The sequence below is a fragment of the Scophthalmus maximus genome, chromosome 4, assembly GCF_022379125.1.
Source record: "Scophthalmus maximus strain ysfricsl-2021 chromosome 4, ASM2237912v1, whole genome shotgun sequence".
NCBI classification, from domain to species: domain Eukaryota; kingdom Metazoa; phylum Chordata; class Actinopteri; order Pleuronectiformes; family Scophthalmidae; genus Scophthalmus; species Scophthalmus maximus.
In genome coordinates this window covers 2,710,001-2,730,037 of record NC_061518.1, presented here as the reverse complement: position 1 = coordinate 2,730,037, position 20,037 = coordinate 2,710,001, and the positions used below count along the sequence as shown (strand labels likewise).

Here is a 20,037-nt window from a genome sequence, read left to right as displayed (position 1 = left end):
AAACACTGAGACATGCAGTTTTTTTTATCTTAATTGTGGGTTTAACTTTAGAATAATCAGAAAAAGTTCAAACTTTGTGTTCCATTATTTTATGACTGTTTTAAAATCCTCCTGCCATTATGTTGTACCTGGGAACATCTGTAATGCCCCACAGATTAGTGCCTCTGTATCCCGGCACATGGGGGGGGGTTAAGGAAGTAACAGAGACAGTCAGAGAGACTACAGGCCATGGAAAAGAAAGGGAAACTCAAAAGCACAGCGACACATAACACACACTCCCAACACACCAAAATACAGGACAAATTAGAATGAGCGCTTTTCATTTTCATCAGCGTTTAGCCTTGGGGCCGCGGCTCTGTCTGCGATAAGTGATGACAGTGGGCTTCACGACGGCCCCACGGAGGAGGCTCCGCAACACTGCCGCTCCCAGGTCCCCCCCCCCATTCTCCAGCAAGAGCGGCGGGAAAATTAATAATTATCATCATGGATAACACCAACAGGGAGCAATTCATCATCGCTCCCCTTTCGCCTGGCTGTGTGTCAGCGAGCCGCGTGGCCGGGCCAGATACTATTATACGACGTTGGGGGGACGAGGGGGGGGGGGGGGGGGGGGGGGTGAAAGGGAGGGGCACTGAGGGGATGGTGGGCGAAAAGAGGGCTAATGCACTTTTGATGGGGTTTATCCAGGCGTGGAGGCTTCAAGCAGGACCACATCATGGGCGGGTTGGTGTGAAACCCGCCCCACCCCCCAACTCCTGCGTCTCTCTCCTTCCTGCTTCGTCGCCCGAGTGCCGCCTCGCCAGTGAGGTGGAGCACGAATCCAACCTCGGCGGCAGCGCACCTCCCGTCGGTGCTCCTCGCTCCTGACGCCCTCTCAGACAAATAACTGTACTGTTAACAGTCGGAGAAGGTCAAGAGGTCCAGAGTCAAGCGGTGCAAAACTATCTAAGATCAAATGCATCACTGAGCTTTGTTCAGGTGATCTCAAAGCTAAAAAAAAACACTGAACACGATTACGTTTGTGTTGGTCAGATGGTGGAAGAGACGGCAGCAGATTAAAACGTGTGGTCACAATTTAAGAGGGGAATTCTCTTTTTCCCTATAATCTTTTTCTTATTCGCAGACGATTGGTCATGAGAACTTGCTTCTCACCATTTCTGTTGGTGATTTGGGAAATGCAAATCTGGCATCAGGGCGAGGAGCAAAGCCACCTATATATTTTTTCTAATGATAAACACCTTCTCCTTCATTTCAATTCAAACAACCCCAAAGCTTATCTGTGAGTGTTACCCAAAGCAGGGATGCACGATATTGGATTTCTTTTGCCGATATGCCGATATTTTACAACTCATTTGGCCAATAACCGATATCGATACAGATATATATATATACCCCCCCCCCACACACACACACCTAATTGCAGGGCATCATCAAGAATCTTCTGTAGTGGAATGACATAATATAAAAATAATACAAAGCTTGAAATTATAGATTATTAATTCCTTGTGCAAAATAAGAAAAAAACTTAAACTTACGTTATGTAAAACATGCCATATTTAGAATTGACAATTGCTTTTAAACAAAACAAGTAAAAATATAAGCAGCTTCGGTCCCTACTAGGGACGCACAATATTTAATCTTTTGTTGATATCCGTTGTAAATATCGACCGATACCGATTACGTCCCGTTATTATTGTGCATCCGTAACCCAAAGTATCGAACAAGCAGAATCGTTAGCCGCCGTATTGATGACTCCGCTCAGGCTTGCGGCTCGTTTTCTTTTTTTGTTAGTTTAGTTTTCTTGGATGAAGCTCAACAAACGGTAGCAAATACAAGAAGATAGATCGTGTCTGCAAGTTTCCAAATGGCAAAATGAAAATAAAATGGCCAGGTATACTGTACACTGAACACCGTGCAGAATTCCACGACTGTCGCTTAAGATAAAGTGGCCAATTCCCCTACAGCTGCTGTGCACATTGGGCTTCTTGGGCATTGCAACAACTTTCCTTTGTTTGGACTCAAACATAAGTTACACTTTAAAAATCACTGCACATTCCTCTTTGAACTTCTAGGAGCTTGACACAAATCTATATGTGGAACATTGGTCCATAATAAAATGGAAACCCCCAACAGAAACATTTCTGTCGACAAGTCAGCCGATACCCCAACTCTGAGCGCTCTGTAATGATTCACCGTTGAAAGTGAAGAGTGGATTTTTCCATTATCAGTTTCCTTCCTAATGTGCCAAGAATCGTCCTTGAAGTTGACGAGCGCCTACCCTGTCAGTCCAGAAGGCCGCCCCGGCTCACCCATACCCCCAACCCCCCCTCGCACACAATTTAAATCTGATGGAAAGTAGCTCAGAGATGGATTGCGGAGACGTTTTTCTCCGCAGCGCAGTACAGCAGCAGGAGCTGAGACAGAGGTGTTAAAATTAATTACAGACAGAAACTTATTCTCTATTCCTGCCGTGCCGTCAGCATACATCATTTGCAGCCTCGAGGAGGGGGTCGGGGCATTTGTGCTACCTGTTTTACAGTTTGGGTAAATGGATCGTATAACAGTGGGGGATTACAAAAATAAAGACGCCCTGGGAGAAGTTGGAATCTAAGTTCCAGCCCATACAGTGCATCCTGAATGTTTTCACAGCCCTCACTTTTCTCCAAATATTGTTATGCTGCAGCTGTATTTCAAAAGTAATCCCCCCCTCATCAATCTTGACAAAATACAGATTTTTTTTTGTTTTGATAATTTAGTAAAAGTTTTTTAGACCTTTTACCATAACATTTTAAATTTAGCTCAAGTGCCTTCCATTTCTCTTGATCCTCTCTGAGATGTTTCAAAGGTATGATTGGAGACCACGAAGCGAACACCATCTGTATTCTGCCTGTTGCTTTAGATTGGGTTACCCAGGATACAGGATCTGTCTTTAATACTTCCTTTCATTTTTGTGAAACTGTAAAAAAACCATAAAAACACAACTTTACAGTCTGCTTGTGTACATGATTATACAACATACAGCATATACACGCTTCTAGCAATAATACAAAACAAATGAGTAGCCATTAACGTGTGGCTTTCTGATCCCGATAGCATCTATGCTAATTATACAATGTTTCTTAATGGGAAATGCTAACGCGATTAGCATCGGCGAATTATATGTAACTTCAACATTTAGAAATACTTTAAATACTTACGGAGTAAGACTTTCTCAGGACCTCAAACTAACTACGGTAACAGGGGAAGGTTAAAACAGAAATCACCCATGCAATACCGTTTTGTACCACCAGGCATCTAATGCAAACATAAATAGTGGGGAGAGGCACAACCTGTCTATAGAAGGTTTAACAGTTGACGATGTACATCGGAGCAAAAACCAAGCCAGAATCTCTGGAGCTCAGCCAATCTGATCATCAGATTCTTGGTCACATCCATAGACTGTACATCCAAGGTGGACGACAGCTCCCCCAAAAGTGACGCCAAAGCATGTTGATCGCACCCTGGTGTCCGCCGCCTCCATTTTAGGAGATGGGACATTTTTCCGACATACGACATTAGATGATTTGTGTCGTTTCTATTACACTGTTGTATTTTCAGGTGTTCATTTTTCCAATAAGTTTGCTAATAATTAGTTATTCAATGCTAGAAAAAAGGGGATGAAACGTCATGATTGACAGCTGAAAAGTGACCTCGCGATTGGTGGAGTGTATGTGTTGGTGGGAGCTCGATATCACAACTGCACAGACGCCAAAATGCTCAAGATGGCAGCGCCTGTATCTGATATAATTTGGCTTCATTTTTGTACAATGGGAGGAAGAGGAGACTCGTTGTCAATTATTTATTTACAGTCTATGGTCATGTCTGGTACCAAAGCCCCTGTTGCTCAGTTTGGCTGGGGCGGCCAGCTCAGAGAAGAGTCCTGGTGGTCCGAAGATCCTTCTATTTTAAGAATTATAGTGGCCAAATTGGGAATTTTCAATGCAGCAGATTTTTGTTCCTGCGTTCCCCAGGTCTGTGTCGTGACACAATCGTCTCTCCGAGCTCTGCAGTCAGTTCCTTCGACCTCGTGGCTTGGTCTTCACTCTTATATGCATCGTCGGCCATAGACCTTATATAGACAGGTGGTGTGTGCCTTTTTTAAATCATGTTCAGTCTGTTGAATTTACCCCAGGTGGACTCCAGTCGAGGTGTAGAAACATCTCAAAGATGATCAAGAAAAGGGGAGGCGTCTGAGCTACATTTCAAGTCTTAGAGCAAAGTGATATTTCAGTTTTCATTTCTAAAATTCTGTTTTCACTTTGTCATTTAAAATGCACCGCATCCTGTATGTGGCTTCACAATCTGCAAAAGCCGACACGATGTGTACAAGGCATCGAGCATGTGAGATGCAAAAAAAAAAAGGGAGGCAAGAAGGAAGAGGAGGGATAAAATAAAGCAAGAGCGAGAGGATTTGTCTTGTGCGTGATCGGCGCAGACGCAGGGGTTGTGCTGTTCATTTAATGCAAGGTTAGGCAGGCTGAGCTGATGAATGGACTGTCGACAAGAGAACAAAAGCAGGCGCTCCATCACAGGAACGGGGAGAAGCGGCCCCGCTCTTCCTCGTCGACCCCCCCCCCCCCCCCCTTCCCCAAAGCACTGGTCCAGGAGTGGTTTACCCTTCACACATCCTAACCTTAACTATGACGGAGGAGCTGTAGCCGATGCTGACTACAGATCAGTATCTAAATGGTAACTTCACCCTAAACCTGCTCGTCAATAACCCATCTGTACATTCTGGGGCAAACGGGCGGGATGCTGTATCTACACTGCATACAGGCGATACCTAGAATACCTGCACTGTAAAAGCCAGAAACATCTGGATAAAGAAAAGTTTGATAGGATAAATCCTATACATGCTTTTACATCACACCGACTGAGGTAGATCTGAAGCGCAAAAAAAGCGAGAAAGCAGGAAAAAGCAGTCGTGCGCCTAAAATACTAAAAGAAAGAAACTGTTCCGCTGCAGCGTGACCCGCAAACACGACCGGACTTACATCCCTAGAAATAGAAAGCGGTCGCTGGTTGCTTTCAATTTACAGAAAAGGAGAAGACAGGAAAAATGAGGGGATGTTTACAAATCCCATTATATCCACCGGCCTTACCCAGGGAGCACTGGCCAGATAATAACCACCTATTGATTATCCATTAAAACCAACACACCAGACAGTGCGGTAACGCTGCAGCACAGCACAGGGCTGCTCCAGTACAATGGCCTTTTTTTTCTTCCTTTTCTTTTACAGACACATCACTTCTCCCTGTGCTTTGCAGTAACGTGTGGCTGTTCTGAAGCCTGCAGCTCACAGCTGGTGGAGAGAAATGTGGCTGAGACACTGGAACACAAGTTCAGAGGAGGTTGTTGGGGATGGATGGGGGGTGAAGGAGGGATGTGTTGGGGTGTTGATGGTGGCTGCCAGCGCCTCACCAAATAAACTCATAAACCATCCGCCACGCTTTGGGTGTCTGTAGCTGACCCTTACTGAGGACACACAATTTTTTTAATCAACACACCACGCAAAGGTTCATGAGGAGTCATGTGACGTCTTACATAAGACCTAGGAGGCCATTTAAAAAAATCAGCATCAGCTCTTTTTAATTTGATTACGAACAGGGAAACATGAATATGTCAGGAGGTTGCCAGTTAACGTATGTTAAAGGAGACATATTACGATCATATTCAGGTTCATCATTTTAATTATGGGTTATTACTTGAAAAGGTTTACATGTTCTAATGTTCAGTAAACACATCAGTTTCCTGCAGCTCCTCTTTTTCCAGCCTCTGTCTGAAAACACTTGGTTTTAGCTCCTGTCTCTTTAAGGCCCCTCCCCTCCCAATGAAGCCGAGTCTGCCCTGATTGGCCAGCTGGCTTCACACTCTGTCGTGATTGGTCAACTCTGCTTCCAGCGCGTGTAGGAAGTGTCGGCCTCCGCTCTCGATTTACCCGGCTTTGTTTGGGGGTGTGTCAGACTGGCCGCTAGTCGTGCCTTATGCACTTCCGTAACATCGTGATGTCACTATGTCACGGAAGTATCTGCCGGACTACTGACGAGGCGTTTCAGAAGCAGTGTTTTCTGTCCTTTTCGGGAAGAGGAACTCCCTTTGGCCTTTCCAATTTTGCAGACCATTACATACACAAAAAAACAACAACTATATAACCATGATATACTTCCTTTAAAATTCTCTGGAATATTGCTTAAATGTTATGGACCTAAATTATTAACTAGAAAGCGCATATTGGGTAATTCAAGATTACTGATTAGCTTTTTTTCTGGTTGCTGTTGTTGAATCAGCCATCATGGCTCACCCATATGTTAGATGGCTTTACAAAGTTATTACGTTTACATTATTTTGAGTACATACACTGCTGTAACTAAGTTTCAGTGTGAGAGGTGGGTTGTGACTGTGTTCTGGTTTTTGAGAGAATGATGGGCTGCGAACATTCACCATGTTGTGTGACATGTAATTCAAAGTCACATTAGACCCGCTGGTGTGATTCGATTTTGAAACTCTATTAAATATCCAACTGACAAAACGTCCTCTCAAATACAGAAATATAATCAATCAACGTGACCTGATTGATGTTTTTGCCTTGTTCCCCTTTGCACAACATCTCTGATAAATGACGGATGGTAACATCTTTTGATTCAGATCTTTTTTTCTTCTTTAAGCCCATAAATGTATTACACTTGGACTGAAAATAGAACTGAAAACATATTCACCTGGGACAGACAAAAAACATCTTATTGATATATACAAAACTGATTCATGCTATTCAAATATTTCTCATTCACACCCAGTGTGACAAAGGTATGACTTGATTACTGCAGAGAAACTGTGTGATATATTCCCAAATTTATCATTTTGATGCTAAAACCCAAACTTTATAAAGTCTTCAAAACTTGCATTTGTGGAGATCCCAGTCCTACACAACCCACAAAGTGTCTGAGCGGGTTATGTGTGTGTGTGTGTGTTACTTACAGTGCAGTCTGTAGTGTTTGTTATCTTCAAGCAGAAATCAGATGCAAACTCCAGCTCAGACAGGCACACTCTGTTACAGTCAATCGTCTGTAGAAAGGCAAAAACACACATTACAAAAAAAGATAAAACACTTACGAAACTATGAACTGTGATCACAATAGAAACAATAAACACAAACCTGCAGAAGGTAGGAAGCAACAATATCAGCAAATTCACACTGCAGCTTTTTGTCTTGGTTTTATATTTGTGCATATTTTACTGACAGACTACTGTTTAGCCAACAAATGACATGAAAACATTACATGAATTATAAAAAATTGTGTTGTTTCAGCTGGACTTTGAAGCTTTTTTTTCATTTTTGTATTTTATTTTCATCATCCTAGCCACAAAAAAGGTCCAGAAGTCCACAACTGTAGTTTAAATAATAACTCATCAATGCCCTGTGAAACCTTGAGTGTGCATAGTAATATTAAGCTATGGATTAAGAAGTATAACAGCTCATCTTTGCATCCTCTTTCAAATAGAATCTGGTTGTTTGTTCTCAACCTGAACGATCCTCTGACTCATTTATATAACCTGAAACCTCTATACATTTTCTTGCGTCTATATACATGTGCTAAACTAGATCTGGATTAATCTGATGAGGGAATTGATGTTTTTTTTTTTTTTTAAATGTCAGTTTATATTAAACAGGAAAAAAAAAATCACGTTACTTAAAGGTACTGTTACCGTTTACCATGAAAATAACAAACAGCTAATTCACACCTACTGTTGCCCTTAGCGGCACAGACTTGCAGTGAGCTAAACACATTTCCAATAAAGGTGGAACACAGCGGACTGCCTTTAGTCAAACTGTAAAAACAGCACTGGACAACACATTCAACGGCAGTGATTGCAAATCTGAAAGCGATGAGATTCCACAAACATCTAGACTAAAGGAGGTGTTGTAAACATTGATCCGTAAAAGTAACAAGAAAAAAGGATTCACTCCAGTAAAGACCTGCTATCAAATCAGGCCGTTTGAAACGGTAAAAGTATCCCCAGAGAGAGAGAGATCAACATTTAGTCCTCCCGTAGGACATACAGTGGAGTAAATAATCTAGCAAACATTAGACAGTGTACAAGTGCAAGACAGCTACATTAGCAACTCATTAGCTCCAGACAGCTGTGTATTTAGCTTGTTTGCAACAAGCTAATCACAGGAAAACTAAATACTCCTTAATCCCAAATTGACAATTGCAAAATTGCTGCTATAAAAGAGTAGCTGCAGATAATGCTACAACAAGGGCAGATAAAAAAAAGAGGCAATATTTGTTAGAGCGGATTATTTATATGGTAAAACATGTAAAAAAAAATGCAGAGTTTGATACGAGGGAAAAGCTTCTCAAGCTTTGCATGACACTTAACCAAAGGTGAGGATTTTTTTGAGCAAGTTGTTGCGGCTATAAGCTGCTGCGAGCATCATCGTCAACACTACCATCTGACATCAGATGTCTCGCCAAAGAGAATCAGTTCCATCCATCGCCTTCGAGAGGTTAGTGTGACATATATACATATATATATATATATGTATGTGTGTGTTTCTCCACCAATTTTAGTGTGGCCCTCTGAGGATGTCTCAGCACTGAGGATAGAAGTTTGGGATAAAATAAAAAATGGCTCTTGATGGTTAAAAAATGTTTCCCCACAACTGATTTAAAGCAACACTTGAGAAAAAGAGACTTTTTAAAGTACTAAAATTATGTAAGGCAGCTTCAAATGTTGACAGTTAAACATTCCTCTGTTCTCACTGAGTAAAAAAACCGTACTGTTTCGCAGGAATTTAGAATTCCATGGAAGGGCTCTCAATTTTACGGCATAGCAGCCAGCCTTAATGGAATGTTATTGGATCGTATCAGCGGGACGCAATAGATGAGAGTCCGTGTAATTTGGGCAGAGGGGCTGTCTATTTGTCACTGGAGGGGAGAAACTATCGATTAGAAGATTCAAATTCCATTACATCAAGTTCCCCCCGCTCATTCATCACAGCCACAGATGGGCGGAGGACATGCTACTTAGCAAAAAAAGGCCAATTGGCAGAGAAACGCACAATGGTGCGAGACACGAGAGGGAAGAACGTTGCTTCGCGGAGAGATTCAGTGGAGGTATCAATGTTGTTAGGTGTGTGTGTGTGTGTGTGTGTGTGTGTGTGTGTGTGTGTGTGTGTGCGCCAATGCTGTAGCACTGGGTGATTGATCTATCTAATCCTTGTTTAAGTTCCTCTTACGGAAACTTCATTACTCTCAGCCTCCTGTGGATAGAGCAGTTTTCAGTGAGCTGATGGGAGAGAACACACATTACGCAAAGATAAAGCAAACACACATCCGCACGCACACATCCCATAGGGCCCTATCTCTCTCTCTCTCTCTCTCTCGCTCTCTCTCTCTATAGCTAACTCCTTCTCACTCTTTCTGTCTCAGTTCTAACAGCTTGGGCCCGAACAAACTCTATTTCTCCTGTGTGCGTGTGCGTGTTTGTGTGTGTGTGTGTGTGTGTGTGTGAATTTGAATGACAGTGGTTTATCAACATATCCATCTGATACAGGTGTAAATTATCAGATACTGTGTAGTAAGTGTCATTCACACTATTGAGGGGCCACTGTGATCACTGCCACAAAAAATACACTGCGCGTGTTGTATAAAGGCTACTGTGTATATATATGTATATATATATTATATCCTATACTATATTTGCCCCTCAACAGTTTCCTAATGATTTTTAAATTTTCCAACAGTTGCCTTTTTTGTAGAGCTGTGTGCAGCGCTCTTTGCCCCGCTCTCGCTTGCTCTCGCTCTCTCTATCTTTCACAAACACATTGATCATCTGTCAGACCGACAACCGTCGGCAACACCGTGAGAAAACCCGATTGTTTCGGAGTCCTGTTAAAACACCTAGAAACTGTTAATTGTCTTCAGCAGGGAGGCGGGATTCAGCTTAAACTCAGTAGATTTCGCTGTGAACGTTCACGCAACAAGTGTATAAATCAAAACAGCAGGAAGCCCATAACACCAGACCTATGACCTCTTACTAGAATTAAATATATAATTTGGATTGCTTGTCAATAATTAATCATCGTCCATAATTGAATATTGACTTCTGACTTTTTGATCTGAATATCTTTTTGAAGCCTGAAGAGGTAAAACTATAGAGAAACTCCACATAGAACCAAAGTCTAAAAAATGTTTTGTGAAGCTAAATCTTCTTCTTCTGTATTTTCTGACCCAGTCATTATTAGGGGGGAAAAAGTAATCAAGAATTTTTCAACCATTATTTTGTTGACACAATGAAAATTCAAAAAAATCATCACTCATCCATAGTAATTATGTCATGATCCTTTAAATTTCTCCTGTGACAGCGGGAACAAGAGCTCGATAAACACAAGTTTTCTACACAAAACAGACTTATTTCGTGAGCAGAACAGTTCATCACATGACTACACAGAGCTCATACAACTTCATCCTGACAGTAAGTGTAAAGGTTATGCAAGTTCAATTTATTTTCTTGTTAAAAATAAGTAAATAAATAAAAGAAAACACATCTAAACTACCAGTTTTATTTCCTGGAAAACAGTAAAATGTCAAATTATAGAGACTTATGTACTTGATGAAATATATAAAGTTAAAAGGAAAAGGAAAAAAACAACACAGAAATGATCCGAAAGCCTTTTCTTCTCTAAGTGGAAACTCATTTCAGGAGCGTTCTGTAAATATATAATAATAATGATTACATTTTTTATGATTACAATAAATTCATGTACCTCTTGAATTTATTGTCATTATAGAAACACTAAATATTCATAAACCATATTTTAAATGAACTGTACTTGTTTCTGGACTTGAGGTTGAAGGTTGCACTGACCTACTCTATGAGCGTGTTTACCTGTATGACTGCAGGTTCCGAGATGAGGGTGTCTGCGTTCACCTCCTGTACAACAGCCTCGGGCACCACCGCCTTCTTCATGCACGCCATGTTGAAGCCATACACGTCATCCCAGAATGCAATGCGGTCGCGGTGCTTCTGCGTGTCGCCCACTGCCGCCAGGCTGATATTGCAAAGGTCTGGGTAGACTGCAGCGAAGACAAGAGGAGCAGGGAGTCAATGTATTCTTCTTACATATCCCCTAAAAACACAGTTCAATCTGCTGTATGACGACGGGTCTGTTGAGGATGCATTAAGATTAAAACCTGAATGTTGCCTCAAGCTCGTCTCATATGACTACACACAGCTGTAAAGAATTAAAAGCACCATAAAAATGTGTCCGTGTGGATAATTCTGGAGGTCAGTGCATCTCAAAATGCAGCGTCAGTGTGATAAAACTATTGTAACGCTGCCTGGTCACCTATGAGTGATTCAGGAATCTTTTTTCTTTCAAACTCAAAACAAAAGACCAATCAATCATAACTAAAAAGAAATGGTGGGCAAACGTCTAGTCTCAGTGCTGAGACGTGCGTAATATCCACTGATATAATGACTTACAAAACCATTCAACAAATTTAATCACAATGCCCGTGTGGGTGTGGAGCTTCGCATCAATTTCCCGAGGCTGCTGTAATGACTGTATCCATCACACGTGAACAAATCGTGGCCTGATGACCATTTTGTCCTACTTTCATACTTAACACTTTGTACACTTTAACGACTAAAATTAAAAAAACAAAACTAATCTATACGTGATTACTAAAAGCAGAGACTGTAAATGAAGATGGGTGAGGTCTCTCCACTTCATGTTGTACAAAAATGGAGCCAGAATCTCCCCGGATACGGGGAGCTGCCATCTTGACCTGGTGACGTCATGTGGAGCAGTGATTGTGAAGTGGAACCGTTGTACTGAGGTCCGATACAGGTGCTCGACCAATCTCGAGTCAGTCTCAGCTTTCAATCATTACAGTAAATAACTAATCAAAACCAAACTTATCATTAAAAATAAACACATGAACAAAAACAGTGTAATAGGAACTATCAAAAATTAGGGTTAGGGGTTAAAATTATTTGGAGTGTATTTTTTGACTTTTGGTTTGGTCCATGTCCCATCTGCTAACATGAAGGAGGTGAGGTTTATGACCTATACTGCAGCCAGCCACCAGGGGGCGATCCAGACAATGTGGCTTTATTTTAGAAGAGCTGAAATGTCGCCCATCTTTATATAAAGTCAATGACTTAAACCAAGGGTGGCCTCCACACTAAAATATCACCTTGCTGGACCAAGCGTACAAAGGAAAACCAAAAAAAACCTCCAACGTCCTCAGAAATGGACCGGTCGCATTCACGTCCCCAAGCCCAATAATACATTTTCCTTATCTCCCGAGGTTGTGAACATTGAGACATTTTTCGTGCCAAAAAACTTGTGACACGATCCCAAACTCATAAAAGTCCTAACATGATTGTCTGAGCTCCAAATCCAGAAATATAGATTTCTTCCTTTTTCACATACACATTGTCCAGTCAGGAAGCACGTTGAACAATCAAATTGAACTTATAGTACACAACATAATACATATATATATATTGATGTTTTCCAATCTGGGTCAAGGAATGATAGTAAAGCAAAGACACATATCTTTAGACAAGTCAAAAAAAAGAAAGAAGCAATAGTCCATTATCCCCATTATTACCTAAAGTATAGGCATGTTCATGGAAGTTGCACGGCATCAACTGTTACCCTGCTTGTTCTTGCTTGAGCTCCGTCATTATCTGTGACACTGACGGCTAAGCTTTCAGGTAAAGAATGAGTGCAAAAGAAAACAACAATAAACACTGATGTGATCCTCACGCAGACTCGTTACTTTGGGTGCAATAATTAATGAAGTGTTGGGGATTCATGTGACATGGGATTAGATTGAAGGTTCTGGAGCTTCTTCCAGTGGCCAGATCAGTTAAACACGTGTTGTTGTTTTTTTTTACAACAGACAGCTTCGCCTTTATCACCGTAGAGAAATGACTGTTGCTGGACATCACCTCAGTTTTGTTTTTTTTTTACCTGAAGCTGTTGCTTCAGGAAAAACATCTTTTTTCTTTTTTAGAAGATGGAAGATATCACAAGGGATCTGTGGTTCTAGTTTAATCTTTCAAAGCTGTGAGGACCGAACGTAGGCAGCTCCTCATGTTACATAACACCGTCTACTGAATGAACATTATCCACGTCTTAAAATGAGCATTAAACATGAGCCTTAATGTTTTCTCATTGTGTTTTCACATCGGGATGCGTTTCTTTGTACGGTTAATATGCTTGGTGATTAAGCCAGAGCTGAGATGCTTGAAGCCATTGTTGTCCCCACTGTGCAGCAACATTAGCCAACACAAGGGCCTGGGGCCTAATCTACAGTTTGGAATATCATATGGATATGTCAAACTTAATATTTTAGTTAGTAGTTTATTTTATTTTAGTAATGTAAAGAAAAAAATGTGTTGTTTTCAGAGCTGCAACAGTTAATCGATGTATCGATTAGCAATCGACTACTAAATTAATCGGCAACTATTTTAAAAAACGATTAATCGGTTGAAGTAGTTTTTACCCCCCCCCCCCCAAAAAAATCTCAAATTTCTTGGATTTCTTAAATGTGAATATTTTCTGGTTTCTTTGCTCCTCTATGACAGTAAACTAAATATCTTTGGTAACAAAACATCATCCTGGGATTTGGGAAACATGATCAACATTTTTCACCTAACGACTAATCAATTAGTTGAGAAAATAATCAACAGAGTAATCGATAATTTGAGTATAGATAGATAATGTTTTATAATAAACATACCTGACCCAACTTGCATTGCAAGACAGCCATACATATTAACACCTTTCAAAATATAATGTATAAAATGCTTTACAGGAAGAAGATAAGAGGGAAAGAGGACGACAGAAGAAGTAAAAACAACGATCCAAAAGAATTGTAACCAAATGTGACCCAAGACTTTCAGACAAACCCCAAACTTTTAGAAAGTCACTTGCGATCTTAAAAAAAGAAAAGAAAAAGAAAATTCAACCCTTCCAATGTCCACGTTTTATACATTTTGCTCAGCATGTGTGTGTGTGTGTGTTGCTGTGTGCACTCTCACATAACCTTCGACACGTCGGTCCATAAAACATGTGAATGGATGCTGACGGCTCAGTGATGGGCAACTCGCGGCCTCCCATTATTAGCTGGAGCCTGCTTGTGACCCTGTGAGTGTCACGGTACCTAATGACTGTGCACACACACGCACACACACAAACAGCAGATTTGTCACTTCATTTTACTCTGATTACTGGACCGAGTGAGTAATTATGAGGGCCAGGTGAGAGGAGGAGGGGGTGGGGATGCTGATTGGGCAGAATTGGGACAGGCCCGCCTGCGAGACACTGAAAGAGAAATAGAGACAGAGAGACGGATGGGAGAGGGAGGGGGTGCAGTGGTGTGGATGGAGAAAGAAAAAGGGGAAGGGGGGGGGAAGTACATGGGCGTCCCCAGATTCATGGCTTTGACATCTGCGTCCTTCTCGACTCGCTGGTCACAGCCTGTTTGTCACCCCCCCCCACCCCCCCACACACAAACACCTCCAACCTCTCACACCATCTCCCCCATTGGTTGGCTGTGAAAGAGGGAAAGACAGTGTGGGAGGAGGAGGGGGGGACGGGGGCATGGGACGAAACAGATCCATTCTCCCTGGATGCTGTGCTGTGCTGTGCCAGGCATGCAGGGACACATTTAAGGATGAAGGGGAGGTTAATGTAGTGGGGAGAATGAGGGAGCTGCTGTAACTCTCTTCTAATGTAGCTTAAACACACATACAGCAGCAGCAGCATGTGCTGCGGGGTCGGACGAATAACTCGCCACAGACGTGTGCACACACACATGCGAATAAAATCTGAAATATACTTCAGACCATTTATTTATTAGGATTAAATAAATCAAACAGTTTAGGTATCTACCTTTGTTTCTTTTGTGAAGATGCAGTCTTGCTGTGCTCAGGAATATTTGCTTCACAGATTTGCACGTAAACACAGCCTGGGGCAGGTTTACCTCCGAACGGTAAAAACAACATTACCCTATAATATAGCCTCTACACACACTACTGACATAAGTAACTGACCTCTTTTAAGTGTCTGGCACCACACAAATAAACCTGCCGAAGTCGATTGTGGCTCATTGTTTTCATATTACTTCCTGCCATCCATCGAGAGCGGCCTGTTGTGTTGGGAGCGTCAGGGTTAAAGGCTCATGACGAACCATACGCTGTCCCTCTGACACTGTCTGCCCCGCTCAGGTTGGGCACCTTCGCCTGTCCAATCTCCCTTTCGCTAACAGACCCGTTCTCTATGGGCGAGCGTGACCTTTTCTCTCGTGTCCCGAGGAGGAGCAGCCACTAAAAGGCAGCGTGGCGGAACCGTTCCGTAGCTGGGTCGCATTCGGCACAAGCCATTAAATATGGTCAGAGGCAGGGATGGGACGACCCTGCAGATTGACATGCACAGAGGCAAATCCCTTTGGAAACGTGTCAAACGTCAGTCTAAGTGCAACATGGGATTTAAGTCACGATAGGTCACTTATTGTTTTTTCGTGAGACAGGCTCGCAAGAATATTCTAAGCAGGATATGAGGTTTATAACAACATGGCCAAGTTGCTACTGAAGCGAAGTGTAAAAGTAACTACTGTGTGTGTGTCTCTGCTCTTGGCCCATCCTTCAGGTCAGCCATACAGGAGACATGCTGTCTTTAAAACCAGCTGTGTGTCAGATTGAGACGAGCTGCTGAGCCTCCCCCCACTGACTGAAACATCCCCACTCAGCTGTTTGTTACACCACCTCTGAGCATGGCTGCGATTAGATGTCATACAAAAATCATTCATATATTTCTGGCTTTTCTAGGACTCCAGGAATTAAAGGACACCCTGCTATTGTAGCTGCTCGCATTGACCCGTGTACAATTTGATACATCCAGATGGAAATACAGGAAAATCATTCCAATTATTCCCATTTGTGTCAAATATGTCTTCACAGTATCACTCTGCACTGTGCCACCCAAACTATTCGATGGCAGTGGAAACAACCTTTACGATGTAATGAAACACAAACCAATACCCCCTTTTTTCAGTTAACATCCAGATACAATTTGTCAATTGTATATAAGATTTGCAGGAATAAATAAATAAGTAACTTTGGGAGAGTATAACTGGAGTTAAACAAATGTCCTATTTTGAAAAATGTAATGTCCCATTTGATGTCGAGCCCAACGGATTTATTTGTATGAGCCTTTCCCAGACATCAGTTTCAGCGATATGAAAACTTTTATTGTACAGAATAAACAACAAAACTCTATATCAGTCTGGCTCTGTTTTGTCCCAAACTAAAAAGAAATTCCATGGCTGGTCAAGGACAGGGAAACTCTTAAATTGAGTATAGGCAGTGGTGGTATGAGGTGACAGGTCTGAGGTTGATAATTAACCAGCAGTGCTTTTTAGTGTTCGCAGACAAAGTGCAATACCTTCTCCACTTTAATTCCCCCCCCACCTATTTTTTATGCCACATTAAATATGAATTGATTGGTCTATAACGTTTATGATGCTGCTGGTACATGTGAGAACTATGTGAGGACTTAAAAATAGAAAGTGCGTGAGTGACTCACCTGAGCCGCCATCGGCCAAGTAGAGGTCTCTAGCGTACAGGACAGAGTCCAACATGGACTCAAACAGCAGGAAGTAGCCCTGGAAGAGACAAAACACACATGACTATCCCAAAACCACAACAGCAGCTTTTCATTCAGAACCATCTGGTGTCTTTGACAGTTCAAGGTATGTAATTAATGAATCCCAGGAGAGGGCTACAGATCTGCAAGACAATTCAATTATTATTATTATTTTCTAATCCAAGATCACTAGTGTGAAAATTGGAATTAGCAATGACTGTGAATCGAGTGATGCGTCTACGTGCTCTGCCACCCAGCATTCAAAAGGTTTGACCCTGGGCTGACCTCATGTTCTGCTCCGGTGGACAGCACATTAACCGTGGTATTATTTCATTAATGCTGAAATTGAGTTCTGTCCACATCTTGTTGGCTTCGACCTGAGTGGCAGATACTGCTGACAAATGGCTTTTTCTATCTGCTGCAGCACCTTCAACCAATCCAGTAAGGTTGAGCTGCCACGCTGGCCCCCTTCAATATGTCACTCGTGCGCACAACATTTGGGGCCAGTTTAAAACATATGGGAGGGCATACAACCACCAGGGCCGAAGAGGAGGAGGAGGAGGAGGAGGAGCCAAATTGGTACATGGACATTTAACTGTAACTTCTGACCCATGTCAGTCATTTGAAAACTGTAACACAGGCTTGCTCCTTAAGGTAAAAAACCAGAACACAGATCCAAAAGCGTTTCGCAGTTTTCAAATGACTGACATGAAACCAAGAGCATAGGGAAGACATAGGGAAAGTTTTCCATCTGGATGTCACTCGCCAACACAATAAATTGTGTAATTTGGGTAAGACTAAATGCTATTGTGCTGTATTTTATATTTCCGGGAAGTTTAATATTTGGGAATTTTAGGGGAAATGGCCCCCCACTGGTGGTGTGAAAATCATTCGATTGATAGGAAAAATAAGAAAAAACATTAACAACATGGGCTGATTAGGTTTTAAAATTTCTAATTTCTTTTTAGTGAAGGGACAGAGGGACAAGGAGAGGTGAGGGCCAGGACGGAAGATAAAGAGTGAATGAGGGGAGTGTGCATGTTTATAGGATGAAAAGAAGTGAAAAGGAGAGAGGAGGAAGAGGAGAAGGCAAAGTGATGTAGAGAGAGATTGCAGTGACCAGCTGAATAGTAATTCAGTGAGATAAGAGCCTTATTATTCAAATAAAGGCTTCATTCTATCAGAGAGGGGGGGCGAGGAGAGCAACCGGCAGACAAACGGGGGAAACAGCCCTGATTTATAACCCCAACTCCAAAATCGTCACCATCTCTGTCATACACCCGAGCTGATAATGATGACAGCGATGGAGCCGATATAAGCACCTCATCCTCCGCGAGGCGATAAAGGGAAACATTCTCTCAGGTTATCGACGGTGGACTGGTCTCGAACCAAAGTCAGGCTGGCTGATGGCCCGCTGAGAGCCGTGGTCACTCGATGTCCTCAGCAGCAGCAGAGGAGGTCATTTTTAAAACCCTCACACAGGAGTACGCCGGCCTCGTAATTTAGAGCCCAATTTCACAGGACACTGATTCACTCGAAGGGAAGGAGGAGATGAGAGTCAGAGAGATGCCCCAAAGCACAGTCACACCTAACTTTTATCATCAACAGCGCTCCAGGATTACTGCCCTTTTCATATCCTGCCAGCAGCATGTACCACAAAGAACTTATACATCTGCTAAATTAATTACCAAACGCAGAGGCCCACTTCTGGGCCATTGGACCGGCACATGAGGAGGACCAGACCTGAAGGAGAACAACTGAAGTTTAACTGAGGCTGATGTAGAGAGGCATTACAAGTCGTGACTTCTGATGATCCCAGACAACTCAACGAGCTTCAACAGTCTCACTCGGATTTCATGAATTGAACTTCTAATTAAAAAAACGAACAATTTCCTTAATTTTCTTACAAAGTTTTGACTCGCACCAATATCCTTTACAATGGACAACAACATAGTATATAACTATGTAATAACACATATGTCAAATATGTTAGGTGAACAGTGTTATAATTAATGTAAAGAAAGATTATACTGGTTGTGTAGCTTTGCAAGGTCAATCATTTATGAGAGGAACGCATAATCCCGAACCTAAACGACTGAGGCCGTTACACCACAAACTACATCCATATAATAATAATAATAATAATAATACATTTTATTTATATATGTTGCGTTGAGTCCTAAAAAAACCCCAAAAACTTGCTTTCCAAAAGTTACTGAGAAGGTTAATAGATGGCGACATGTTTAGCCTAGCTTAGCACGATGAGTTGTAGCAGGTGGGAACAGCTAGCCTTTGATGAGAGGGAGAAAAAAAATCCACAAGCTAGCACAATGTGTTAGCCAACAAGCTAACCACGAACATTAAAAAAACAGCTGCTGAGATATATTCAAAGTCACAATGTCGCTGGTAAATGAATGAATTCAACGTGCAAGCATATTTCAAAAACACAAATTCATGATGTACATCATCATTGGACTCGTTGTAAGGCAGGGTACGCTAGCTGTTTCCAGGCTAGCTAGGAAACATTGCGCCACTTTACATCCCTGAATCAAAAACAACCATCTTGATGTTAGTTGATCAAAGTGTGATCAAAGTGTGAAATTAGTTAGTTGTTGACTTTCTCTTTTATCTCACTTCAACTTATCTTTATTGATTTTTTGTCAAGAAAAACAAGATTCGATCTCAACAGCAGACCCATTTCTTCCACTTTCTTCCCCACAACTTGCGCCCATCGACCAGTCCGTCTGCATCGGGACTCAGCGACACAGACGGGCGGCCGTGAGGAAACAGCTCAGTTTACTGTCAGGCAGCCGGGCCGGAGCGGCCGACGCTCTGCAGTATAGTCACTGTGCATTTCCATAAAAGAGACTAATGAAAACCTAATGAGAATGGGCTGGAGCAGCTTATGCACATTAAGAGAATTAGCATATAAAACACATTGCCCTGTGTGGGCTCCTGCACACACAGTTACACATACAACAACAACGCACAGACAAACGCACCCGCACACAAAAAAAAAAAATGGAAAACATGCTCTTACAGCTGTGTCACTATTGTCATGACTTTCATCCGAGTATTTTTTTTTATCAACTCTACACAGACAACTAAAAAGAAATAATTTGTTCTGCACTTTTTACAGATTCCATCTCCATCCACCTTCGGGACACTGGCTATCAATTCTAGGTACCAAGAGGCGTTCTGGTACAAATTCTGCATCAGCAGTTTACACTTTCCTCCGTCCTTCAGTACTCCTTTTTTGCATTCAAACCACGTCTTCCACAATTACTGCAGATCATCATCACTTCCAGTCCTGGGAGGGCCAAGGCAA

The 20,037-nt window shown here is 42.0% G+C and overlaps 1 protein-coding gene across 2 annotated transcripts in view; it reads right to left on the bottom strand.

Annotated features, from left to right (window-relative positions):
• The window catches only part of prmt3 (protein arginine methyltransferase 3), a 52,951-nt gene that overhangs the window by 13,315 nt on the left and 19,599 nt on the right, over positions 1–20,037 (bottom strand). For both annotated transcript variants that reach the window (XR_007030611.1, XM_035628929.2), the window contains exons 11-13: positions 16,650–16,728; positions 10,934–11,121; positions 7,016–7,102 (exon numbers count right to left, since the gene is read on the bottom strand). Coding sequence is in view for 1 of the 2 variants with exons in the window: in XM_035628929.2 (XP_035484822.2) it covers positions 7,016–7,102; positions 10,934–11,121; positions 16,650–16,728 (354 nt within the window). In the remaining variant the exon portion in view is untranslated. The remainder of the gene's footprint in view (positions 1–7,015; positions 7,103–10,933; positions 11,122–16,649; positions 16,729–20,037) is intronic.